The 21760-nt window shown below is 37.9% G+C and overlaps 1 protein-coding gene across 1 annotated transcript in view; it reads left to right on the top strand.

Moving 5' to 3' along the window:
- SH2D4B (SH2 domain containing 4B) overlaps window positions 1-21760 on the top strand; it is an 82447-nt gene that overhangs the window by 39030 nt on the left and 21657 nt on the right. Inside the window, exons 5-6 of the mRNA XM_064464851.1 lie at window positions 55-265; window positions 2788-2915. Of these exons, the coding sequence (XP_064320921.1) occupies window positions 55-265; window positions 2788-2915 (339 nt within the window). The remainder of the gene's footprint in view (window positions 1-54; window positions 266-2787; window positions 2916-21760) is intronic.

The following is a 21760-nucleotide window of genomic DNA, read 5'->3' as shown; positions in this document are numbered from 1 at the left end:
CTGTTTGCATTTCTAAAGTCTCTCCTCCCCATCCTCCCCGTTCATTCCACCCAGTGCGCCGCTCCAAAGCTGCAGATGAGGAAAGGAGCCACAAAGCACGCAGGGCCCGGGATGAATACCGCCGGCAGTCCTTGCGTGCCATCCAGAAGGGAAGAGTGGCTGGCCTGAGCAATCTGTTCCAGGGAACAAGCCTGAATAACGATCAGGAGATAAAAATGAACAACAATAGTGCAAGACCTTTGCTGTCTCTCTCTGCAGTGTCCAGGTGGGTTTGTTACAGCAGTGACTTCAAAATAGTTCTCTGTTGAATCGCTCCCTCTCCAATCCCCACCACTTCAACAAGCTCTTCTTCAGTTGCTGGAAATTCTCAGAGCCTTGCTCTTCCATTACAACCAGGAAAAGAATGTTTAAAGAAAGATGAAAACAGATTTAATACTGAATGGGAACTAAATGCCATTTATTTTTTTCAGACAGATTTCTTAGAGTTCACACAGAGAGAGATGGGTCCTTCAAAAGTGTTAGATTAATACGCACGGCTGTGATATGGAGAAGTGAAATGGACAAATTCTTAAGCAAGTCTTAAGCCTCAAGCCTAAAACTGCCTGCTCTGCATAACAGCTCCTTGAAACATTTTACAAGAGCTGTCATGCTCCTAAGTTTCAGGGGTTTTAGTTTTTTTTTTTCAAGGCAAAATCAAGTGTCGTTGGTGTTTATTTATCTTTCACCTGACTACTTAGGGAGGGCCTTGAATTACAGAAAAGCATCCAAACTGGCAGATGGGTGCTAGAAATGGACTATTCACTCTTCGCTTTTCCTGGTTATTTCTTATATCATTAATTTGGCTTCACGTGGTGATAAAGGCAATGTGAGCGCTAGCAGGATGGTAGCATGCAATGCTAAAAAAAAAAAAACAAAAAACAAAAATCCCAACCACCAAAATCCAAGCTCAGAAAGGAAAGAGTCCCATCACGTCATTTTTCTTTACCAGTCAGTGTAGCACTAGAGAGAATCAGTCCTTTGTTGTTTGGAAATGTGTTTTGCTTTGGCAAGTTCTTCGCTCTGCTGTGTTGAGATACAGAAACTCTCCAGTAACAGCAGGCAAAACTCCCAGTCTGAGGAGGAATCTGAATTTTACTCTTGGAGAAAGCAGGATCTTTTACCATAAAATTAACTTGTCAAAGGAATTCTCTCATTATTTTTCCAAACTACTTAAAGTTTTCTCCATATTGAAGTAATAAAAACACTAGTAAAAGTGGCTCATCTTGAAAAAGACACTCCATAACTTTGACCTGAAGTTCTGAGCTTCTGGGGAGAGGTTATTGTCTATAGAGTTTGGTGGTGCTAAATGTGAGTCTTTTCAAAAAGGGCCTGAAAAAAAGCTGAAAAACATTCTGCCCATTATCCAGCTCATGCTCAGTACTATTTATCTGTTTCTAAGCTGTGCCTGTACCTCAAAAAACAGGCACTATTTGTTTTCCTTATCTCTTAAGGCTCCTCTTTGTCTCTCTATGACTTGATTGTAAAGGTATCAAGAAAAATAAAAGTTGCTTTAAACATGTGCTTTAATAGTGAATATACCTAGATGTATGTAATCCAGCTGCTCACACCTAACACTGGCAAGGTAAAGCAGGAGCAGGTGTGTACCTAAAACTTTGCTTTGCCAGTGGCCTGGTAGCTCCAGGAGGAGATGCACAGCATGTTGTTATTTACCACTAGCATGAGACAGATTCTTTTGCCTCAAGGCAATGTGGGTTCAGTGTTATGTCTCTAAGTTTTTCAGCATGAAGCATAGATCCTGTAGTTTTTGCCTTGCCTTTTCTTTTAAAAAGTCATACGAAAATAGTATTCTTTTATTTTTACTTGAGATTTCTCTTTCTTACAATTTCTACATAGTTTGGAAAGCTTCCATTTGATTTTTTCCTACTGTCTGTCTTATTTTGCAGAGTGTTCTTTTCCTGATGAAACACTTTGGGCTGCTTATTCACCTTTATCCTTTTGCCTACTGTGGGTAGACACCCACGGGTTTTCAAACTACACAGAAATCAATTGTAAAACCTCCCGTTTACTACTGTTATCAGGGCAAATGAGATTGTATGCTTAACTGGAATGAAGTCATGCTTTCATTTGATACCATATGCCTTAGTCCTTATTCGGGGTAGCTGGATAGATTTTCCATATATTTGACCTGATTTGCTTCCTAGTAGCTAAAATAATTTAAAATGCATAGGAAGTAGTACAAAGAGTAAGGGAGGCTGGCAAGTAGAGAATGCAAAGGGAACACAAGAGTTTAAATGAAAGATTCCCTCCATCGTGCTCAGTGGTTCAGATACACGACCTGTTACAGCTGATTCTGCGTTAGAATTTGTTGCCAGAGAAAAGGAGTATACTGTGAGCAAAAAAATAAAAATTGCTTGTCAGTATGTACATTGGGATAAAAACGAGGTGGAAAAGGAAAGCTGACTGAAATGTCCATTGCATCTTTTGTGGTAAATTGGTTTTCACTTCAAGTTCTATGCTTGAGAAAATGGTTAAAATTCCATTGCAAATGTTGAATCAAAATATTCTAGTTTCCATAAAAACTCAAAGTAGTTTTAACAAACTAAAAAAAGGTTAAAATTGTTCAGTGAGCTATACTGAACAGCAGTTGTACTGATGATTTTGTAGCTGGATGTTTTGTAAATATATAAATATATAAAAGAGAGATTAATACTTATATTGTCCCTTGCTTTCATGCGCTGCTAATTCTCTGTATGACTCTCTTCTGTAATTACTTGCCTTGCAATGCAGTAACATCTGGGAGCGCCCTTCCAGACCCTTCTCCCGAGATGTCATCATTCGCTGGTTCAAAGAAGAGCAGATCCCTCGACGTGCTGGGTTTGAGAGGAGCACCAACAGGATTGCTCAGTGGTTTCATGGTAATGTACTGATCCTTCCTTTCTTATGTAAGAGAGCTGTAAGCATACGCTCAGGAAATAAATCTCGCCAGCTTTCATCACAAAAAGGAACATCTACTGACATCATGAATCCTAGTGCCTCTTAAAACAAGATTTTTGCATCATTCCTATTATTAGCGTATGATTTTCTTGTTTTCTTTTTTCTGATTAAGTATGTGACTGATACCCCCAAATTTTTTTCAGGAACATTTTGGCCAAACTATATTTGCTGTAAAATAGCAAGCTGAGCGGGAGGAATGAGACCAAGGTAGGGTGAGGAGGGCTCCAAAATAAACTGGCAAAATACCACGGTGATACGGTGTGTGGATGACTGACATTCAAATTTTTGCTCTACCTGATTTGCAAGAAGGACTTGAGCTTATGTCTGCTTAAACCCTGTTGTACTTTCTAAACTGGAGTAGCTTTTTTTCTTACTTGCTTTCTTTTACAAACAAAAATTATTGAAAGATCATGATTTTTCTCAAAAAGTCTTGGCAGTGTATGATTTTAGGCAGTTTTCATGAAATGGGAAAAAACCCCTCCTGTTTAGATCCATAATTTGCTGACAGATCTGCTGGCGTCCCTAGCATCTCTGAGGCTTTGCTCCGTATAGCATTTGCTATGCAGCTGTATCTTAGATATCAAATTCACAGATAAGACATCTTATTTTCATGGGTATTAGCAATGATATTTGTTATACTTAAACATGAAAAAAGAATTCTGGCTCAATAGCTGACATAACTGTGGGGCTGGGAAGACTTTAAATTTAAATCTCTGTATTTTTTCATTGCTGCTTTTGGTGAGTCTGATATTTCTTTGTTCAAAGCACTAAGCTGACCCTGATCCTATTTTCATGATTCTCTAAGGATAAGATGAAGATGTGTGGGCATTGTAAACTGAACCAGGCAAGGAAAATTTCTGAACAAGTTTAGTGTTTCATATATTTCAGGTTTCTTTTGATGATATACAAATCATTATGTGTTACAGGGCACCAGCAGGCTGCTATTTTCATTGGCTTAATTAGTCAAAGACACTGAAGTAATTCATTAATAGCTTGTAAATGCTACACGCTTCTGTTCCTTATGAACAATGATGCAGACAGAGCTTTTTGTTTTCTTACAAAAGACGTTTGCTGTGATTTCTTTCTGAGAGACAAACTGATTAAAATTTCATCTGTGGACATTTTTCAAAAGTATTTTCAATCATGATCTTTCCGTGTGGTCCAATGGTAAATGCTTTCCCTGTCTGTGGGAAGTTCATGTCCACATAAATTGACATGAGTAGTTATGAACATAATTCATGCCTTAAGGAAAGAAGGCATCTGGGCTTGAGCTAATGTCTCTGCAGTCTTTCCACGAACTTCAGTGGCTATAGTAGTCTCTTAATCACTGCAAGAACTGAGGAATTCATGATCTTACTTTAGTTTCTCAGATTGTGCCGTTCACATCTTAAGAAACTGTGATTATCCAATGACATTTATAAAAGCAAGCAAAATACGTTGTTTGTTCTCCTCCTACTCAAAGAGCTTGACAAAGATAATTAAGATAGATTCCCAGCACAAAGCTCAGTGGTTTTCTTTGCATAGATCCACATGGATGCTGCTTTGGTTCCTATTTGCTGGGTTAGCTCTTTTAGCTTCTGATCTCTGGTCAGAGTCATCATAATCCTTAGTGAACAATTCAGCTGCCATGTAACTCTTCCGGAGTGGTGGAAGCTAAACATCAGGTTGTTACAGGGGCAGGAGTCAATGTTTGGCAGAGTTATGCAGTGCCTATGTTACATTTTGTAATGTAGGCAAACTTTGAGGAAAAACAAATAAAGAAAAAACCTGGAGCAAAATATTAGAAAGGATTGACATACTTTAACTTATTTTTTCGAGGAAAAAAAACCCCTCTCTCCACTGAACTGGCCTCCAGTTTGGGGGCGGGGGAAGCGGGAAGGGGAAGGCAACCACAAAACTTTTGATCCAGCCAAAAATGTTTTTTCTATTCTTTATTTACTTCTTATTAAAATAAAGATTGTGACTTCTATTATATAGACCTACTTAGGTCTATAGAATATACTTGTATACAGTATGGACTAATATAGACCTATTAGTGTGGAAAGAACTGCTGCCTAGTGGTTAATGTTGTCTAGTGTTATAATGACAGGGTCTTAGAACCCCAAGCATCTCTCAGAACAGGTATAATCAGGTCGTTCACATCCTTGAACAACTTCTGTATTGTCTTATTATCCCAGTTTTGGACCATAACATGGGAGTATCTTATTCTGCCTCACGTTAAGGGCTTTTTGAATGCAATGCACTAAGACATCTATTACAGCAGTACTGAAAAAGTAGATACTCGTTTGTTACAGAATTACACATTTTTGCTGAGGTCAGTAGACCTTTGCTTAGCTGCCTTGACTGCCAGGCTGTTCAGCTGTTTAGCTAAAGTTAAGCATTAGCTAATTCACTGTCTTCAAATTGTCCTATGGATGTATGATATTTTCTAATTACACAGAGATGAAGGTTTGAGACAGATGTGTTTGGCTAAAATAACCAAGTCTAAATAATAATGCAAAAATGTCTTTACCCTCATATTTTTTGCCAGATTTCCCACGTTAAGTCACCAAACTTGTCTGGATTCTGGTTTAAAATATATATTGTCTAGAGCATTTTCTTGGTATGTGAAACAGGGTAACATGTGCTATGCTTAATGTGCCTGAAGTTTTCCTTTCCTTTTGTCTTCATTTGAAGAGTCGCTGCAAAATGTTTCATTTCAAGTGGAGTGGTAAACTCTGTAGTCAAGAAAAGTCTTTTTCCAATCTGAGCATTTCCTCTTTATTCACAAAAAGTTACTACTTAAACGAATATCACCTTCAAGTTCCTCCATCTCTGCTTGTCTCTTGACATTACTGTCAGTTATCTGAACTCCACTAACAGAAGTTTTGAGCTAATTTTGAACAGGCTTTACTGTTTTCTTGATTACAAAAATTAACGTGTTAAAGATACAACTGTAATGTTCCACTAAATTTTGGATATAAATTCTATTAATTTTCTATGTTTGAGTAATAGATCCCTGCCAAAAACTAGATAATTTACCCCTTCAGTATAGGATGATCTTTTCTTAAGTTTATTAAGAAAAAAATTGGTATTTTTAAATATCTATTTTAAAATGTTATTTATATCTGAAAACTGTCTTTAATCCCTTCAGAAACCATAAAATCAGATCATCTTTACTTCATTTGGAGTGGGAAGCAATGAGCCTTTTTTTTAAGTGGCCCATGCTCACTTAGTGGCTGCAGAGCCATGATGCTCAGCTCTCAAACTGCTAAAATAAAGGAGACTCAGAGCAAGCAATTAAGGTATCACTGGGACTGTCTTGGGATATCAGGTAATTGGTGTCTATATCTTTTGTACAAAACCCAGCTGTTTCTTTTGTATTGGTTAATAGCTGCCTTAGGTTTGAGTGAAAAGAATTATGCTTTCAATTTTTTTGATTATGAAAACTAAGAAATTGGTCTAGATTTAGTTAAAGGTAAATTCTGATCATTTTGATAACCAGGAAGTTAATAATCATATTCTGATTTCTTACCTGCTAATTGATGAAGGTGGGCAGATGAATCTAACTTACAGGGGCATCTTAGTGTTGTATCAAAATGTATGAAACTTTTTTGTAAATCAGAATTCAGAACATTCTTTGCCAAGACCTCAGTTGCTGGTATGCTTTGAAAGCTGGAAAGTAATTTGGTGTTTAGGACGGAAGGTCTGTCCCTCGAAAGGGCTATAAAGGGAGAAATGCTCATTGTTTTGGCCAGGTTTAGCTTTGAATTTTCTTTCCAAACATCTGTGTGACCCATGCCAAGTAAAGGGAAAGTTACCAGCCTTCCTGATATGTTGAAGAGTTTTGCCAAACTCTATCACAGACGTGAGCAAACTGTAGTTTTCAGTTTGCTGCAGGCATAAGACACTGGGAATAGAATTCCATAGGGCAACAAAACTAGAGGCTTCTTCCTCCCATAAGTGCTTAACAAAAGGGTGCTGGTGGCTGAAACCCATCATTTTTCCATTTGTTTGCTCTTTCATTTGTCCTTCAACATTTCTCTTTTGCTTGAAATCTGATTTTTGATATATTTTTTAACTTCGGATGTTTAGACTTTTTGCTCTCACATATATTCTGTTCTGTATTTGCTTATTTTTCCATTCAGAACTGAGGAGTGTGTTCCTTGTTTGCAGGGGGGCTGATGTCTAAATATTTCCCCAGCATTAGTTAAGAACAACATTTTATGACTGTTGATGTTATTTATCCACAATATAAAAGGGATGTCTCAGCCATATAGTGAGTATAATACGGTATGACAAAATGAGGAATTTATCCACTGCCTGTCTGTGAGGCGGCTGTACGCATGTTTGCTAAGCACCTACTGTAGCACTATCAGATCTGTGCTTGCCTTCAGGTTGAAAGGAAAGTTCAGAGGCTGATATCACAGATCTGGAAACATGAGGTAGTTGCCCTAAGGGTTGTACCCTTAAAATGTAATTGCAGTAGCATGGTTCCTGTGGTGGAGAACTATTTTATCAAGGGAAGTCAGGGTGGCAGGGCAGTGACTGGCTAAGGGAGTGGCAAGCTGTGAAGAAGCTGATCAGAGCAAGTTGAAGGATGGATTGAAAAATGCTGAGAGAAGCAAGAGCTGAGTAACCCCTGAGGTCAGGAGAGCCAGGGAAGACAATTTTCAGTTTAAGAGGATCACGTTGCAAGTGTCTATAGATAAAGATTTCATTTCAGACGGCTAAGGTTTTCAGGAAGAAACTTGTTTTCAAGAGGAAGATCTAGCAGACCTAAAGTGTGACAATGGTTCTGCAAATCAGACTCTTTCAGTAAAGGATTCAAGACTTAATATTTCTGAAGTCTACTAACTTTGAGTCCTTGAACAGCAGTGGCAACACTGGGCATATTGCTATAGCTGAACTGTGGGAAATACATCTTATAAAACATAGCTGGTATTGTAATATTTTCTAAGGGACACAGAAATGGCAGTGGTTTGGTTTGGAAAACATCTAACGGTGAATACAGTTTGCTGCTTTGAACATAAAAGCACGGTTTTTCTTCTGTTCTTGAAGAACCACCTTCCAATCACTTAATAAATGCATGCTCGGAAGATGTGAAGCGAGTGTTGTAAATCCAGCAGATGTACAGCCTTCTTGATATTAATGATCTATTTTATAATTCACTGCTTTATCGTTATCTTGCTTTTACTTCTGTTTGAGGAAGTGCACAGATAGATTCTATGCTTAAGTAAACTGAGCCCCAGGGGTCTGGGGTTATTTTTCCCCTTCTAGAATTGTTGTTGATGGGGTATTTTGTTGGGAAAGAGACACAAGATCGTGTTAAAAATCTCCTGAATTTATTGAGTGCTTTTCCACTGTCTTCCATAGGCCTTGAAAGACGCATCCAAAAAACTGCTATACGCAAAGCTTGGTATCTAAAACATCCTGTGATGGGGAAACATCTGGAGTTGAATCAGAGAATTCCTGACTCAAATGATAAAAACAGCTAAAATAAAAGTTGTCAGTTACAACGTACCTGTTACCTTGTGCACATTTGCATTATAGCTCTGGGTATCTAATTTTTGCAAGGAAATAAAGAAGAGGAAGTGTGAGATTAAAAAATAGTTACAGAATATCAGAATTATTTTGAACGATTATCTGGGAAAGATTAAAAAAAAGATGACTTTCAAGATGATAGATTTAGATGAGACCCTGTCTTACCCTTTTTATCAGAAAGGTAGACTTCTCTGATTTCTACTCTGCCAGCCTGTTCTCGGAGAGGGCTGACACATGTGTGATCAGCAGTTTGAATATCTTTAGATTTTGTGGCTTGTGACTGCTGCAGGTACGCACCCAAGGTCAACACAGGCTGACAGTTGTTACCACTTCGTTGATTTTGTGTAAAACAAGTAATGCCACAGTCATTTAGTATTAATCATCATTCCTAATCTGTCTGGATTTCTCTGAAAATGTTGTTAGGAATGAGTGTTACCTTTGCTGGGAATCTTGGCAGGAAGAACAGGTAAGGAACAAGTTTGGACACCCAGTTACACTCTCGTGACAAAACCCTACATTAGAAAATGAGTTGAGGCACACTGTTAGGCCTGAGGGGGGAGGCTTGCGCTGCTGTCACCCCTATGGTCCCTATGCAGTGGCTGAACAGCGCACATTAGTTTCCAAGGCTGCTTAGTCCTGTGCTTTTCATCACTGCTGAATTCAGACACAGAGTTGAATGATATTCATATCACGATGGTTATGCAGGATGAGTGAGAGTCCTCTGTTGTATTATATAAAGGGGTTGCTAAACACTGAATGAGACAAGTCAGGATGGAAAAATCTGTGTCTAGCATTTGAAGGACTGATGACAGGCTCACTATGGTTTTGCACCATGGCCTTTAAATAGTAATAACACTGTGATTTTACTTTCCTTTGAAATAATTATAAAGCAGCAATGTTTATAACCTACACAGAGAGGTTTTATTGGGGCAATATACACAAGCTAGTTTGTCCTTGCAGTTTTATATATATCCTCTATATGAGTGGATTTACAGATAGTTATTAGAGCCGTGCTCATGTGTTTGCTTGCTGTGAGACGGAGCACTATTTTTTATATTTCCAGAACATATTCCTATCAAACATCTACTGGACGTTCTGATGGTATTTTTCAAAGATAGTAAAGTATTTGGAGTTAAGTGTGTAGAGCCTACAGTAGATTTTGGTGCTTGATTATGGATGTCTAAGTCAAGTCAGGCCCATAACATACAACAAAACCCAAATACTCCATCAGCTCTAATTCAGTTCTCAGCTTCTTCCTTAAGAAATGAGAGGTGTTTTGCTCCTTTTCTGAGAAATGAGGTGATCTTTCGTATACTAAGTCATTCCACTTAGGTCATAATGATTGTTTCAGTCTGTCAGTTCTTTTGAAGGCTTTGGAATTGTTTTTCTAGTGCCCTTACAGTTCCAAAGTGTCTACACAGACAGGTTATTAGCAAACAAAATAAATGTTTTAGACTCATGGCTCCCCTTGGAAGGGAGAAAAGTATCAAAGTGAAGTAATGTGAGCTGTAACACGCTGCAAGGAGAAAGGAAGCACACAAGAACAGCAGAGAAACTGTAGAATGAGGCAATTGAATAATTAATGTAAATAGGCTAATTGCTAATGTGAAATGAGCTTTCTTATTCTTTTACAATACATTGTCCTTCTTGACTGCTTTTTAACTGGAAGCTATATTCTAAAGATTAGGCATGTTCTAAAGATAGAAGGCAGCATTTTTTCTGAACTGCTATTGTAGACACTAAAAATAAGAATAGTAATCTCATAAATAGCCTGTGATCACAAAGGGGAAACAAGTCTGATGAAGCGTTAACAGTTTCATGGATACAAAGAGGTCAGGTGCAGTGCCCGTACAGTGCCCTGCTAGTCAAAGATTTAAAAACAAATAAACAAAAAACCAAAAGAGTCCTTTCAAGTTCAGGTTTGTGCCAGACAATACTTGGCATTTGTGAAGAATATGCACCAGCTTTTTCATAGAGTTTTCTTCCAGGTAAATTTACTAATCTCTTAATGAAAAATATTTTGCTATTGAAAATCAAAGTGCTTTACATTCTGAAGACTCTTGCCCCCTTTATTTAAAAGGCTTTAAGATTTTCTTCTCCATGTGCTACTATTAGAGCATGACAAAGTGAGCAATTATGATTTAATTTAGTAAGCCATCATGGTAGCTTAACATACTTGCCTGTAATTTTACATTACAGTTATGTGTTCTGTCGCCTTATTGAACTGGACTGTGTGTGAGTACATTCCTCTATTACTGCAGCTCCTTCAGTCAGGCTTTCTTTATCATACTACATAAAAGAAAAAGGAGAGGTGTTCGTGAACAGAAAGCTCTGCTCTGTGTTTGGAGATGAAGAATCATTTATAAAAACCAAGAGATGTAACAGTATGAGTTATTTGGAAGAAATAATGTAGAAAGACTTAAAAGTGACCCATTTTAAAGAAAATAAGGAAGGTTAGATTCGAGTAAAAAGCCCCGACATCTACAAAGGTTATTTATGCTAAGACTGGAGGGAATTATGACGACTGTCTACGGTGACCAAAGCAAACACAGAAGGCCCTGCTCATCTGCCCAGCAGCCTGAATCTGAGCTATGGTTCCCTTTTACATATATTGTAGTCTGCTCCTTATGTGCTCGATCGTGCTTTCTCCTTTCAGTGTCAGTTGTATGTGTGTTAATTGTTTGGTTAGTTTATCCATGCACAAGGTGCACTTAGATGTCTGTCGCTACCAGCACAAGGCATTCAGCTCATACTGTGTATCTTTAAATGCTGACTCTGGATGTTTCCTGATCGCCCCCTCTAGCATACCACAGGTGTTCTGCGTAGAACCTTGTTAGTCTTTGATGAATTGCTGATATCCTGCTTATTTCTAGTCCGTATCTGTTTATCAGCCATGCCTCCAGCACTTGTTCCTTTTCCTGCTCGCTTAAAATAACATGCTTTCCATTTTACAGGCTTCCATATATTTTCTTCAGCTTATGCTAGACTAAGTTATATTTATTGTTTTATCTGCAGTATTTGCTGTTTAAAGCACAGCAAATACTTGCAAACCCAAGGTCAGAAAATTTTACTGGTTTCCCAGCAGATGGACTTCTTGCTGGTCCTCTGTCTTGCTACACAAAATATTGAAACCCCAGTCCTATTGATCCAGCCTTGAGGCAAAAGATGACAAGTTATTAGTTTGACAGGTCCTTTGAAATAACACTATTTTCCTGCTAAACAAACACAACTCTTTCAAACAGGGTATCAGCAGGGATGGTGTGTACTCGTGCAGGGGGGGAAAGCACATGACTGTGCAGTATTATGTTGCTGCTTTAGCTTAACTCCAGTTCACCCAGTTAGGAGCAGACTGTGGCACTTAAAATGTTTTCACCGCAGGAGATAAATGGAGATGATATGAAAACAAAGGGAAGAGATTTCTGTGACTCCATAGGCAGCTAACCTGTACGTGCAGCTTCACCATGGAGGCAGAATGAGGTGGAGTGTGGAAAACATAAATTTGCCCTTCCCCTGCAAAAGTTAAGGGAATGACAGCTCCCTTTCTTCCCTCTTGAATTTAAGAAAGGTCAGTAGTTCTTCCTTCCCTGGCCTTTCAGTGAATGGGACTGTCAAATCACAAACTTGTGAATCTTCCTAAGAGGTAAAACTCCAAGAGAGCCATGCAGACTAGCAGGCTAATTAGCATTGGCTCTGACTGGATCATACCCTATCTCTCTATCCAAGATTAGCATCTGTAATATAATACACAATAGTTCTTAATCCAGGATAGGCAGGACTCAGATCTAAATTATATATAATTCCATGGAACATCCTGCCACTGCTGTTGCCACTGCTGTTACCACTGCTTCTCACAATTAAACACAGCATGGATCTTTCATGAGAGCACGTGGCTCTTGTAAATTCATTCCACTATGCTTGATAAAAAAAGTCTTTTGTAGTTGAAGTGAGCCACAAACATTTATAGATATTTCAATCCAAGATAAAAGAAAGTAGTAATTCATTTGTCATGAGACAGAGCTCCCTCTCCTATTTTCTCTCTTAACCATGCTACTGTTTACAGGGAGCTGTCCGAGAGCTAAGATGGTGGTAGCAACAAGTGATTCTGCCCACTTGCTCTCTCTGTCCAGATCCTCTTATCATGTAAACCAGAATAGTTCCATTGATGAAATATAGCATAAATGAAAGACTCTTAATTCCAGACTTTGTATTAGAAATTAGGTAAAAAAAAAAAATTGTTTGCTTCTGTTTGTAACTTTTTCAGAAGCTCAGGTGAAGTTGGCGTCTCCACTGAAGCCATTTCTGCTTACTAAATAGTGGCTTCAAACACCTCATTCAGATCATCCTGCTGTGAGTTTGAGCCCAGCTGCTAGCTCACTCACCTTAATTCCAGTGCTGGTAGGAAGTGAGGCTCTTTAGTGATTGGTTTTTAGTGGCTTAACTGAGAAGTGGGTCAAACCCCAGAGGATGTCCAGAACTGGGTCATCGTAAGAGCTGCACGTGGGTATTATCCTGCTGCTCATTAGGCATGAAGTTTTTACTATCCCAATGTTATTCTCATTTGACTTTCAACTGTGTTTCAGTGTCTGGTTCACTTTATTGAGTGATTAAAAGTAACTTTTTCCCCTGAGGAACAGTACACTGAATCAATATGCAAGAATGTTGCAAGCAGCTAGAAAGCATTGCAATTAACAAAGTTACCTTAAAGTTCCCAAATCTAGCCAAGTGTGTGAGAATTAACATGAGTTATCAATATTTACCCCTAGATTTATTTTTCTCTGAGCTGGATGAAGTAGTGTAGTTTCTTAAGTACTTACAGAAAATACTATAATCAAACTGCTTTGTAGAAATCTATCTGGAACTGCTATTTTAATTTGAATACGGGAAAATACTCCAGACATACATAGCATGATTTAAATTTGGATCCCTTTTAGCAATAAAAGTTCTAATGATTACTTAATTAAAAAAACATGTAGAAAGATTTCTTTTAAGCTCAGTGATGTCATCTTGAAGATTCTTGCAGATGTAAATAGATTTCAGGTTTGACTGGTAACGTACATAAAAAACGTGTGCATTCTTAACCTTACACAACTGGAACATATTTGAGGCAAAACCATTTTCCTTCACTGATGACAAAGGCATGAAAAGCAAAGAACACAGTATTTTTTTCTGCTTAGTTATCTGTTGTAACAGCAGCTGTAAAATTTGAATTCCAGGGCTCCATGTTAACTGTGACTTTTATTTTTCTCATTCCATTGAGTGAGCTCCACTGACATGGTAATTTACTATTACATCTGTCACTTAGGTTTATGGAAAATGTATCTTGACAGCTTCTTCAACACCTGTGAGATCGTAGTGTTCTAGGTAGGTTGTAAGATATATGTGCTTTTGAAGACCATCATGGGCACATGCATGTATTTACATACATGTAAAGTTTTCCTTCTTTATGGATCTATTAATTTCATTATAAAAAGGAGAAGGGTTAATTGGTTATTTTTGAGTGTGGGAAGTATTTTTGTCAATAACCAAGGGGATTTTTATTATTTAAAAACAAATTGACAATGCATTCAACTGCTTTTCTTCTGTCTAATTCACAATCAAGAACGTTATCATTAAAGCCTCCTGAAAAAATTTTATACCTTATACTCACAAATCGTTGTGGTGATTGCAGAGCCAATTGCACAATATAATAGCTATTATCAGCTGATACCTACCTAGGGTACCCATGATAGTGTGTCAAACTGAGTATAAACTGTGGGCCAAATTTATAACAATAGTCTAGGTTCTTCCTGAAATTAATATTTTCATGCCAGGACCATAGAGCAACCTTCAGCTGTGTCATAAGGTACAAGCAAACATAGCATGGGAAGAGAGGAGCTGGAGCCTTACTGCACCCTAGTGACGATGCCGTACTGGTCCCTGCCCACCTGAACGGGCCTTGGGCTGCCTTCCTCTAGGGCTGAGGTAAAACAGAGGTTTAATGAGTCTTGTAGGATGCAATGAAGAATCAAAATCTAACTTCCGTATACTCAGATGAAAAGCAAATTAAAATTAACATAGCATAGGTACCTCAATACAAATCAGTATCGATATGAAAAGGCCTGTGGAAAACATTAGCAACTCTAGCAAATTAGCAGCTTGTCGGAGGCTGTAATGTGATATTTTGTTTACTACCATGTAACTCAATTAACTTCTAGACATTTCAGGGTCCATTCATTGGGCAAATGCTCTTACCGTGAGGCCACTAAATTAATGAAGTTGTATTCATAATGCATTCCCAGTGTACTGAATGGCAAATCAATACTAGCATAAAATAAAGCCATTTAAACTAGCAATATACCAGGAAGACTCCCGAAGAAGGCTCTGAATATTCCTAAAGCTCAAAAACATGATCAGCCTGGATACCGCCTCTCTGTCCTTAGCCAGTAGAATTACAAAACCTTTCCCACACAGCCGTGTATTTTGTATTACCCTGTTCAAGATCTTTGTCCATAGAAACTGACATTTGCATAAACCTGACTTAAGTATGGATGTATGTGGAGAGAGTTGGTTTTCAGTTTACACACAAGCAGATTGCGAGTATCTAGTAGTCCTTACTCATGTCAAATCTTCTCTGTTTCATAGTCGTAATCGTGAAGCTTGTTTGTTTTAGGTAGAACTGCAGATTAATTGCCTTTATAGAAAGTAAATTAATTAATTATTCAATATTATTTCTGCTGCCGAGATGCATCATATAGAAAAACTCTTTGTATCCATAGAAGTATCAGTGACATCTGCTAGTCTAAAGCCAATGCGGTTGCCTTCCATTTTATACCACTAGCATGATCAATGTTATTCAGATGTTCTTAAAATATGCTTTCATTCAGTACTTCTAAATTTTTTTTTAAAAAAGTTTTATTCCAAATAGGATTAGGGTATATTTCCTGTTTGCCTGAAGCTGTAATCTATATTTTTGGTAGCTTTATTGCACCCAAATAAAATATGTCAACCCTCTAATAAAGACAATAAGTTCAGTTTCTAAGTCCAAATTTTTGAAGGGTTGGGCTTTATCTTAATTCACCAAAATTGTGAAAAACTGAAGTATGTATTGAAGATATTCTTAAACATGCTTTGTTTTTTGTAATGAAGAAATTATACTGCTTTTTATATGAGATATACTGACAAGCTTTATGGCAATGCGGAGAAGGGAAGAATGCCTAAGAATGGCTTTCTTTTTTTTTTCCCCCTCCTAGGGATGAGCTTGAGAAAGCGGCACTGCTGATTTTCTCTGAGTTTTAACCAGTACAAATTGCAGGCTTTTTATAATTTAGCTCATGACTGAATGTGCTGTTTTTCCCTCCTGGGTTTTTTGTATGGTTCTCAGAGATGCTCTGATAAAGGCAGGAGTACCCATAAAATGTGGTGATATAGATCGGGCTGCTTTGCTTTTGTTTTGTCTTTTTATAGTCAATCTCTGCATCATGCAGCCTCCAGTGAAATTAACTCATGATTTAAGAATCATCATCTTGTTCGTTTTGCTACTCCTCCCTTGGCTTGATGAAATTTGCGAGTAGCTTCCTGTTATCTAAGTAATTTGTTCCTTTTCTTCATTTAGTAAATGCAGTGGCTGTGTTTCACAGGTATTTACAGCTGTGCCAATAGTGGCACAGGAAAACTGCACTAGGACTTAATGGCACTGTCTTACTTATTCCTTTTGATATGAAATCACAGCATATTACAATTCTCAGTAATATATTACTATTATTGTTAGAAAGCTTTTTGGAAGCTTGTTGTCTCAGTCTGTGCGGACAAGGGCCTGATTTTTTAATGTATCTGTATTTTCTGTACTCAATTACATGATGGAAAATGTGTATAATGGGTCACAAAACTGCCCCAGAATAAATGACTGCACAACACACAAGGCGATAGCAAATCAGGCCCTAACTGTTCTGCCAGAGTTTATGTTGATATATTATTTATTCAGTATAATGTCATAGTCACAGCCTAGATATTAAGAATTTCATAGACACTGAATTAAATTCCCTTTTTTCCTGAAGAAATAATATATTCATGATAAAGCATGCAAATAGTGGGGTAACCATGGTGGGCGTTCTTAATGAACGTGCATTATTGCTCTTTGTTCTACACATCCTTAAATGTGGCCGTGTTTTTAGAAGAGGGGCTGGTTACACAAAGGATCCAGTCTGCATTTGCAAACATAAATGATTGTTTGCTGAAGCATCCATGTGTTCATAATTCGTAAGCATGAAAAATGATTTCCATATCAGTACTGTGAAAGTGAAACCATATATAAGCGGTTTTAGCATATTGCGTTTTTCTTATGTCAAGATTATTCGAGGACAGAAAGAAGCATCTTACTCCTTAAGAAACATCAATATATTAAAATGTGTAGTGCAGAAGCAGAACCTGGTGCTAAAATAACTACATTGTATATTTTTTTTGTATTTAATTTTTTAAGTAGTGCTTATGGAATTACATGTGTCATAAAGTATTCCACACTCCAGCCAGTAATGCTTATTTCAGAGCTAGTAGAATACGTATGCTGCTTTAAAGGATTGCATAGTTTATCCTTTTAGGTAGAAGTTTTGTGCTTGACTTGTCTTTCTTGTTGAGATGAAACACCTGTTGATTCGCAAGTACAAGTATTTCTCCTGGCACTGGTTTTCAAAGTAAATCTTTGTGGTTAAATGTACATATATACTTGAGAGAAGGAAGAAGCGGTAAGCTGATAAAAATCTGACAAGATGAGCTTTTACAAAAGCGCTCTCTGAGACTGATGGTGGTTTTAACGCTTGCAGTTTTTCACGCTCATCTTCCACTTGCAGAAAGCGGGAAATGGTAACGTTTGCACTCACTAAGTGAGCAGGTGCGTAGACTTTTAAGTTCCAAATGCAGTTTGCATTCAATTCTGCTTCTAATGACTTCAGCATTTAGTGTCCAGTGATGGATGATTTTGAATGTAGATAACTTCTACTTTTATACGAGTGTTTCTTTAAATTCTTTTTTAAAGGAACCTTTGGTTCAAGAAAGAATTTCCCCCATCCTCACAAACTTTTCTCAGTTTCTGTGTGTTCAGAACTGCATCTCCCAACTCTCCTTAATAGATTGTCCATCAGCCAGTAATGGGCTCTTTGAAACCATGTCTCTGCAGGAGTGTCACCCCAGCCAAAGCTCTTTAGTCGTAGTGCTATTCCACGCACTATTCTTGGCTTTGGTCAGTGTGTTCCCCCTGGAGCATCGTCTGGCAGTGTGGCCTCAGAATGGGTTGTACAAAGAGTCTACCTTCAACTAATTCTTCTACTTTGCCTTTTTACAGAAATCTCACTGTGAGCTTTTATTTTGTTTTGTGTGATTGATTTGGTAAAAGCTCTGTCTTCCATTTTTTTCATGTCCGTGCTATCCTCAGAATTATTTAGGAGGAATAAGGACTTTGATGGCTGAAGTTACAAGAACATAAATAGATCCCGGGAGGGCTTTTGCTCTCTCATCCTCTCCTCTCACGGATCAGCTTTCTCATCTTTTTCCTGGATTTAGATCTCATTTGCATACCAGAAGATTTTCTCTCCCATTTTCAAATTCAGGAAAAATTGAGGATTTAAATGAGAAGTAACAAGGTGAGTAATGTAAACAAGTGAAGTGGTTAAGAAGTGCTTGTAAATGATGGCCACAGGGTAGAATTTCCCTTCCTTTTTCCTCTGTTGCTTGCAAGACCAAGACTGAATGAATGCAAATATTTCATCTGCCTGGAGAAAGGATGGTGAATACTGGCCACTAACCTTTTAAAAGAACTGCCACACCTTTCAATTTTCACACAAAACACAGTATCAGTGACTATTGTACCAGAACAGATGTGGTTTGTTTCTCTTTGCTGGACCAGATCAGAACTTAAATCCGCTTCTTTGCTCTACAGTTTCTGTATTACACTACTGTACTAGTTCTAGCCCTGTCAGGCTGCTCTAGCGAGGTACTTCTGTGTGCTTTACTGATTAAGCAAGTTTTAATGTTTCAGAAGAAGCAGTAAGGTCTTAATATTTACTTTACACTTGTCACATCACACACCTATCACAAAAGTTTATGATAGTCTGTATAGTTGGCTTTTTCACACATAATAGAAATAAAAATTAAATCCCATCTGTACTGTAAGGAGGTGAACACGTCCTACAGGAATCATATTTGTAACAAAGGTCCGTTGCTATTCGGATTAGTATACTGGTATTTTCTCAAAGCATGTTTGTTTCTTATTTGGAGTTTGCAGACGTCCCCAGGAATACACTTATTTTCCATGCTATCTGCAGGAAATGTCAGCTATCTATAACAGCATCTAAGGTCCTTATATAATCCCGGAAGCATTTACATTTTTTTTAAAACCAAAACAAAACCCCCCAAAACAAAAACCACTTTCTTATTTTCCAGTCATCCTATCAGCAAAGAAAAAACCTTCACTATCAAGAATATTTGTACTGTTTATGAAAGGCACCCTATTTAGGTGCTTGGAACCTCCCTGTTGTTGATCTTCCATTGGCTTTACTGAACACAGAGGCTTCTAACTTTAGTCAGTGAAAACAATACAACATTAAATATTCTTGCCCCTAAATTTCTGTCAATTTACTGATCATACATGATAAACTGCACACAGAGAACGTAGTTTAAGAAACCACTGAAAATGGAACGGTTAACTGTTCCATTTTTTAAAATGAGCTTCTTTTCAGAAGCTGTTCAGATGAGGAAGGAAAACTCACAAAAATGAAAGGGTAATAGCAGAGGTTTAATGCAGGGATTTTGGGTCAGATGAGCCCATCCCTAAAGAAAAAAATCAAGAAATATATGTAAGATAAAAGTTTAAAGGTCTGTTGTGCTACCTTTTCTCCTCTGACAGGTGACAATAACATACAAAGAGAAAAGAGAGTTTAGAATCTTTGTTTTCCTGCTGGCTAATGCATTCTATAGGCTGATCTGAAAGGAAGGAAGGAAGGAAAGAAACCAATGCTATGCTTTGAGAAGACATTAACAGAAAAATTTATAGTTCTGTTATACCGGTGGTGTATTCAGACAAGTAATGCAAACGCCTATCTTTTATGTGCTGCACTGCTTGTTAGTGAATATGGCGTAAATATTTTGACAGTGAGTATAAAGGGTTTTTACAGTAGTTGATAGTTTGGATAGAGAATGAACTTTAAAGGAGACAGTTAGGGGTATATTTTCTGCAGGGCTCATAGGGAATTAACTGTGAGCCACACTGTCAACAATGGATGGAACACCATCTGATTTTCTGTAAACCTGAAGAAAAAGCCCCGTTATATCAGCATTGCTCGTGTAGATGGGATTTTCAAAGATTCCCAGGGGAGTAAGGCACCCCTTTCCTTCAGCATTTCAGTAGCTTTTTAATCCCTTTGAGGAATTTCAGCCTTAGGGAATTAAGAAAGCTTCTGAGGTCCGAGTTTTCTTTATTCTAAGAACTGCTTTATCCTGACAGAACAGAGAGATGAACCCATATTATTAAAAAAAAAACAAAACAACAAACCCAAAGGAAAAACCCAACAAAACAGACCTGTATATTTTTACATATGATATTTTTCCTTGGTGAATTTCCCCTGTGTATAGAGGCTCAAGATAGTCCTATGCACCACATAAGTCTTCAAGGAGAGTTTGTTTAGGGCATGGTACATTAGCGATATGCCTCGTCCTTGCCTGAAGGGATCTCTTGCCATCAGAAGAACATTATTCCTCTGGGCCTTGTTTTTCTACACATGTCTGTCTGTAGCCCAGAGCATACTTTCCATAGTGAGCAAGGCCCACTGGGGTGGTAACAGAGATTCACTGATGTGTTATTTCCCAATTCTGCATGTATCTTAAATGTACCAGGATGGTTACAAAGGAGAGGAATGGTGAAGGATGAGCAATGGACTCCTTCCTGCTCACCTTTCGACAGCACAGATTTATCTCTATCTTAAGTATGTTACTGCATGTGTTGCTCCTGAGCTTGCATGGAAGAAAAGGTGGTGAATGTGGAACAAGGAAAGGTTTCTCCACAGGCTCGCTGACCAGTGTCCCTTCACTTTGCCTACATAGCTCAGAGAGGAGGCTGCCCCGGTACTGAGCACTGAGTACTCAGATACCCTATCTGACATGGACAGTGTGTTTGAAATGTGCACTTAACCTGTTGATTTCTAAATACATCCCAGCTTTGCCTCCCATTGCAGTTGTATACAGACAGGAAGGTTTTATTCTATTTATTCATATTTTAGGTTTTGCTTTTTGTGACTTATTGCACATCTTTTCTCTATTTTTAGCAGAGAGGCATATAGCCCCTTACTTTGTAACATTTATGGATACTGTGCTATTTACTAGGACTTAAATCAGATTGCCAACATGCAGCACAGCATGAAATATCTGCATTCTCACCAGGTGTAAGTAGGAAAAATGTTTCATAGGAACTCAACTCCCCTCGGCTCTTGGGCTCTTGCTATGACACTTGTGGCCAGGTTTTGAAAAAAACAAACCCAAACCAACAGTCATTGTGCTGTTTTGTGGGGGGTTTTGGTCTTTTTTTTTTAAAAAAAACAGACAAACAAACAAACAAAAAACAACCAGGCCATCTATTTTGATGCCTAAATGTGAACAGAACTCTTTTGAAGATCCAGTCCCATGTGAGTTTATCCTGCATTAACAGCAGATGGTGAATAGCTTCAACAGCTTTGTTTCTATTACCAGCCATCTTTGATTTACTCCCTTGCTTTGCTTTTCAGTCTTTATTGCTTCTATTCTGAAATAGCAGAGGCAGAGCTATTGTTATCTCTCAGCCATAGCTTTTCTCACACAATACTATTGATCTCTTCTTTCACTTTTTGTTTTGTTGCACTACCCAAAAAAGTTTTGTGACTAAAAGGAAAGAGAAGGAGAGGATGAAACCTTTTTAATAGAGTGGCATGCTGTAAGACCCTATTGCTGCAAATATTTGTGCCTGTATTTAATTGTGCATTCTATTCCTGCTGTCAATGCCAGAGAAATGAGAAGGTACGACCTCGATATGTACATTGTCCTTTGGCTATTTCAGTTGCAGATCAGTCCATAAACCACCATAACTCGTAACGGTGTTCTTTAAATTATATTTGACATTGGTAGTCTCAAGGATAATATATAATAATAGATTAATTTTGTCCGTCTCAATGAAGAACCATACGTCTGTTCAGTCAGCTTAAGAGTCCACATGTAGACTTGCACCTGTGGGAGAGAAGTCAACCCGAGC

This window comes from Phalacrocorax carbo, chromosome 13 (genome assembly GCF_963921805.1).
Source record: "Phalacrocorax carbo chromosome 13, bPhaCar2.1, whole genome shotgun sequence".
In the NCBI taxonomy this organism is placed as follows: domain Eukaryota; kingdom Metazoa; phylum Chordata; class Aves; order Suliformes; family Phalacrocoracidae; genus Phalacrocorax; species Phalacrocorax carbo.
The sequence above is the reverse complement of the archived record's forward strand: the minus strand, read 5'-3'. Positions and strand labels throughout refer to the sequence as shown.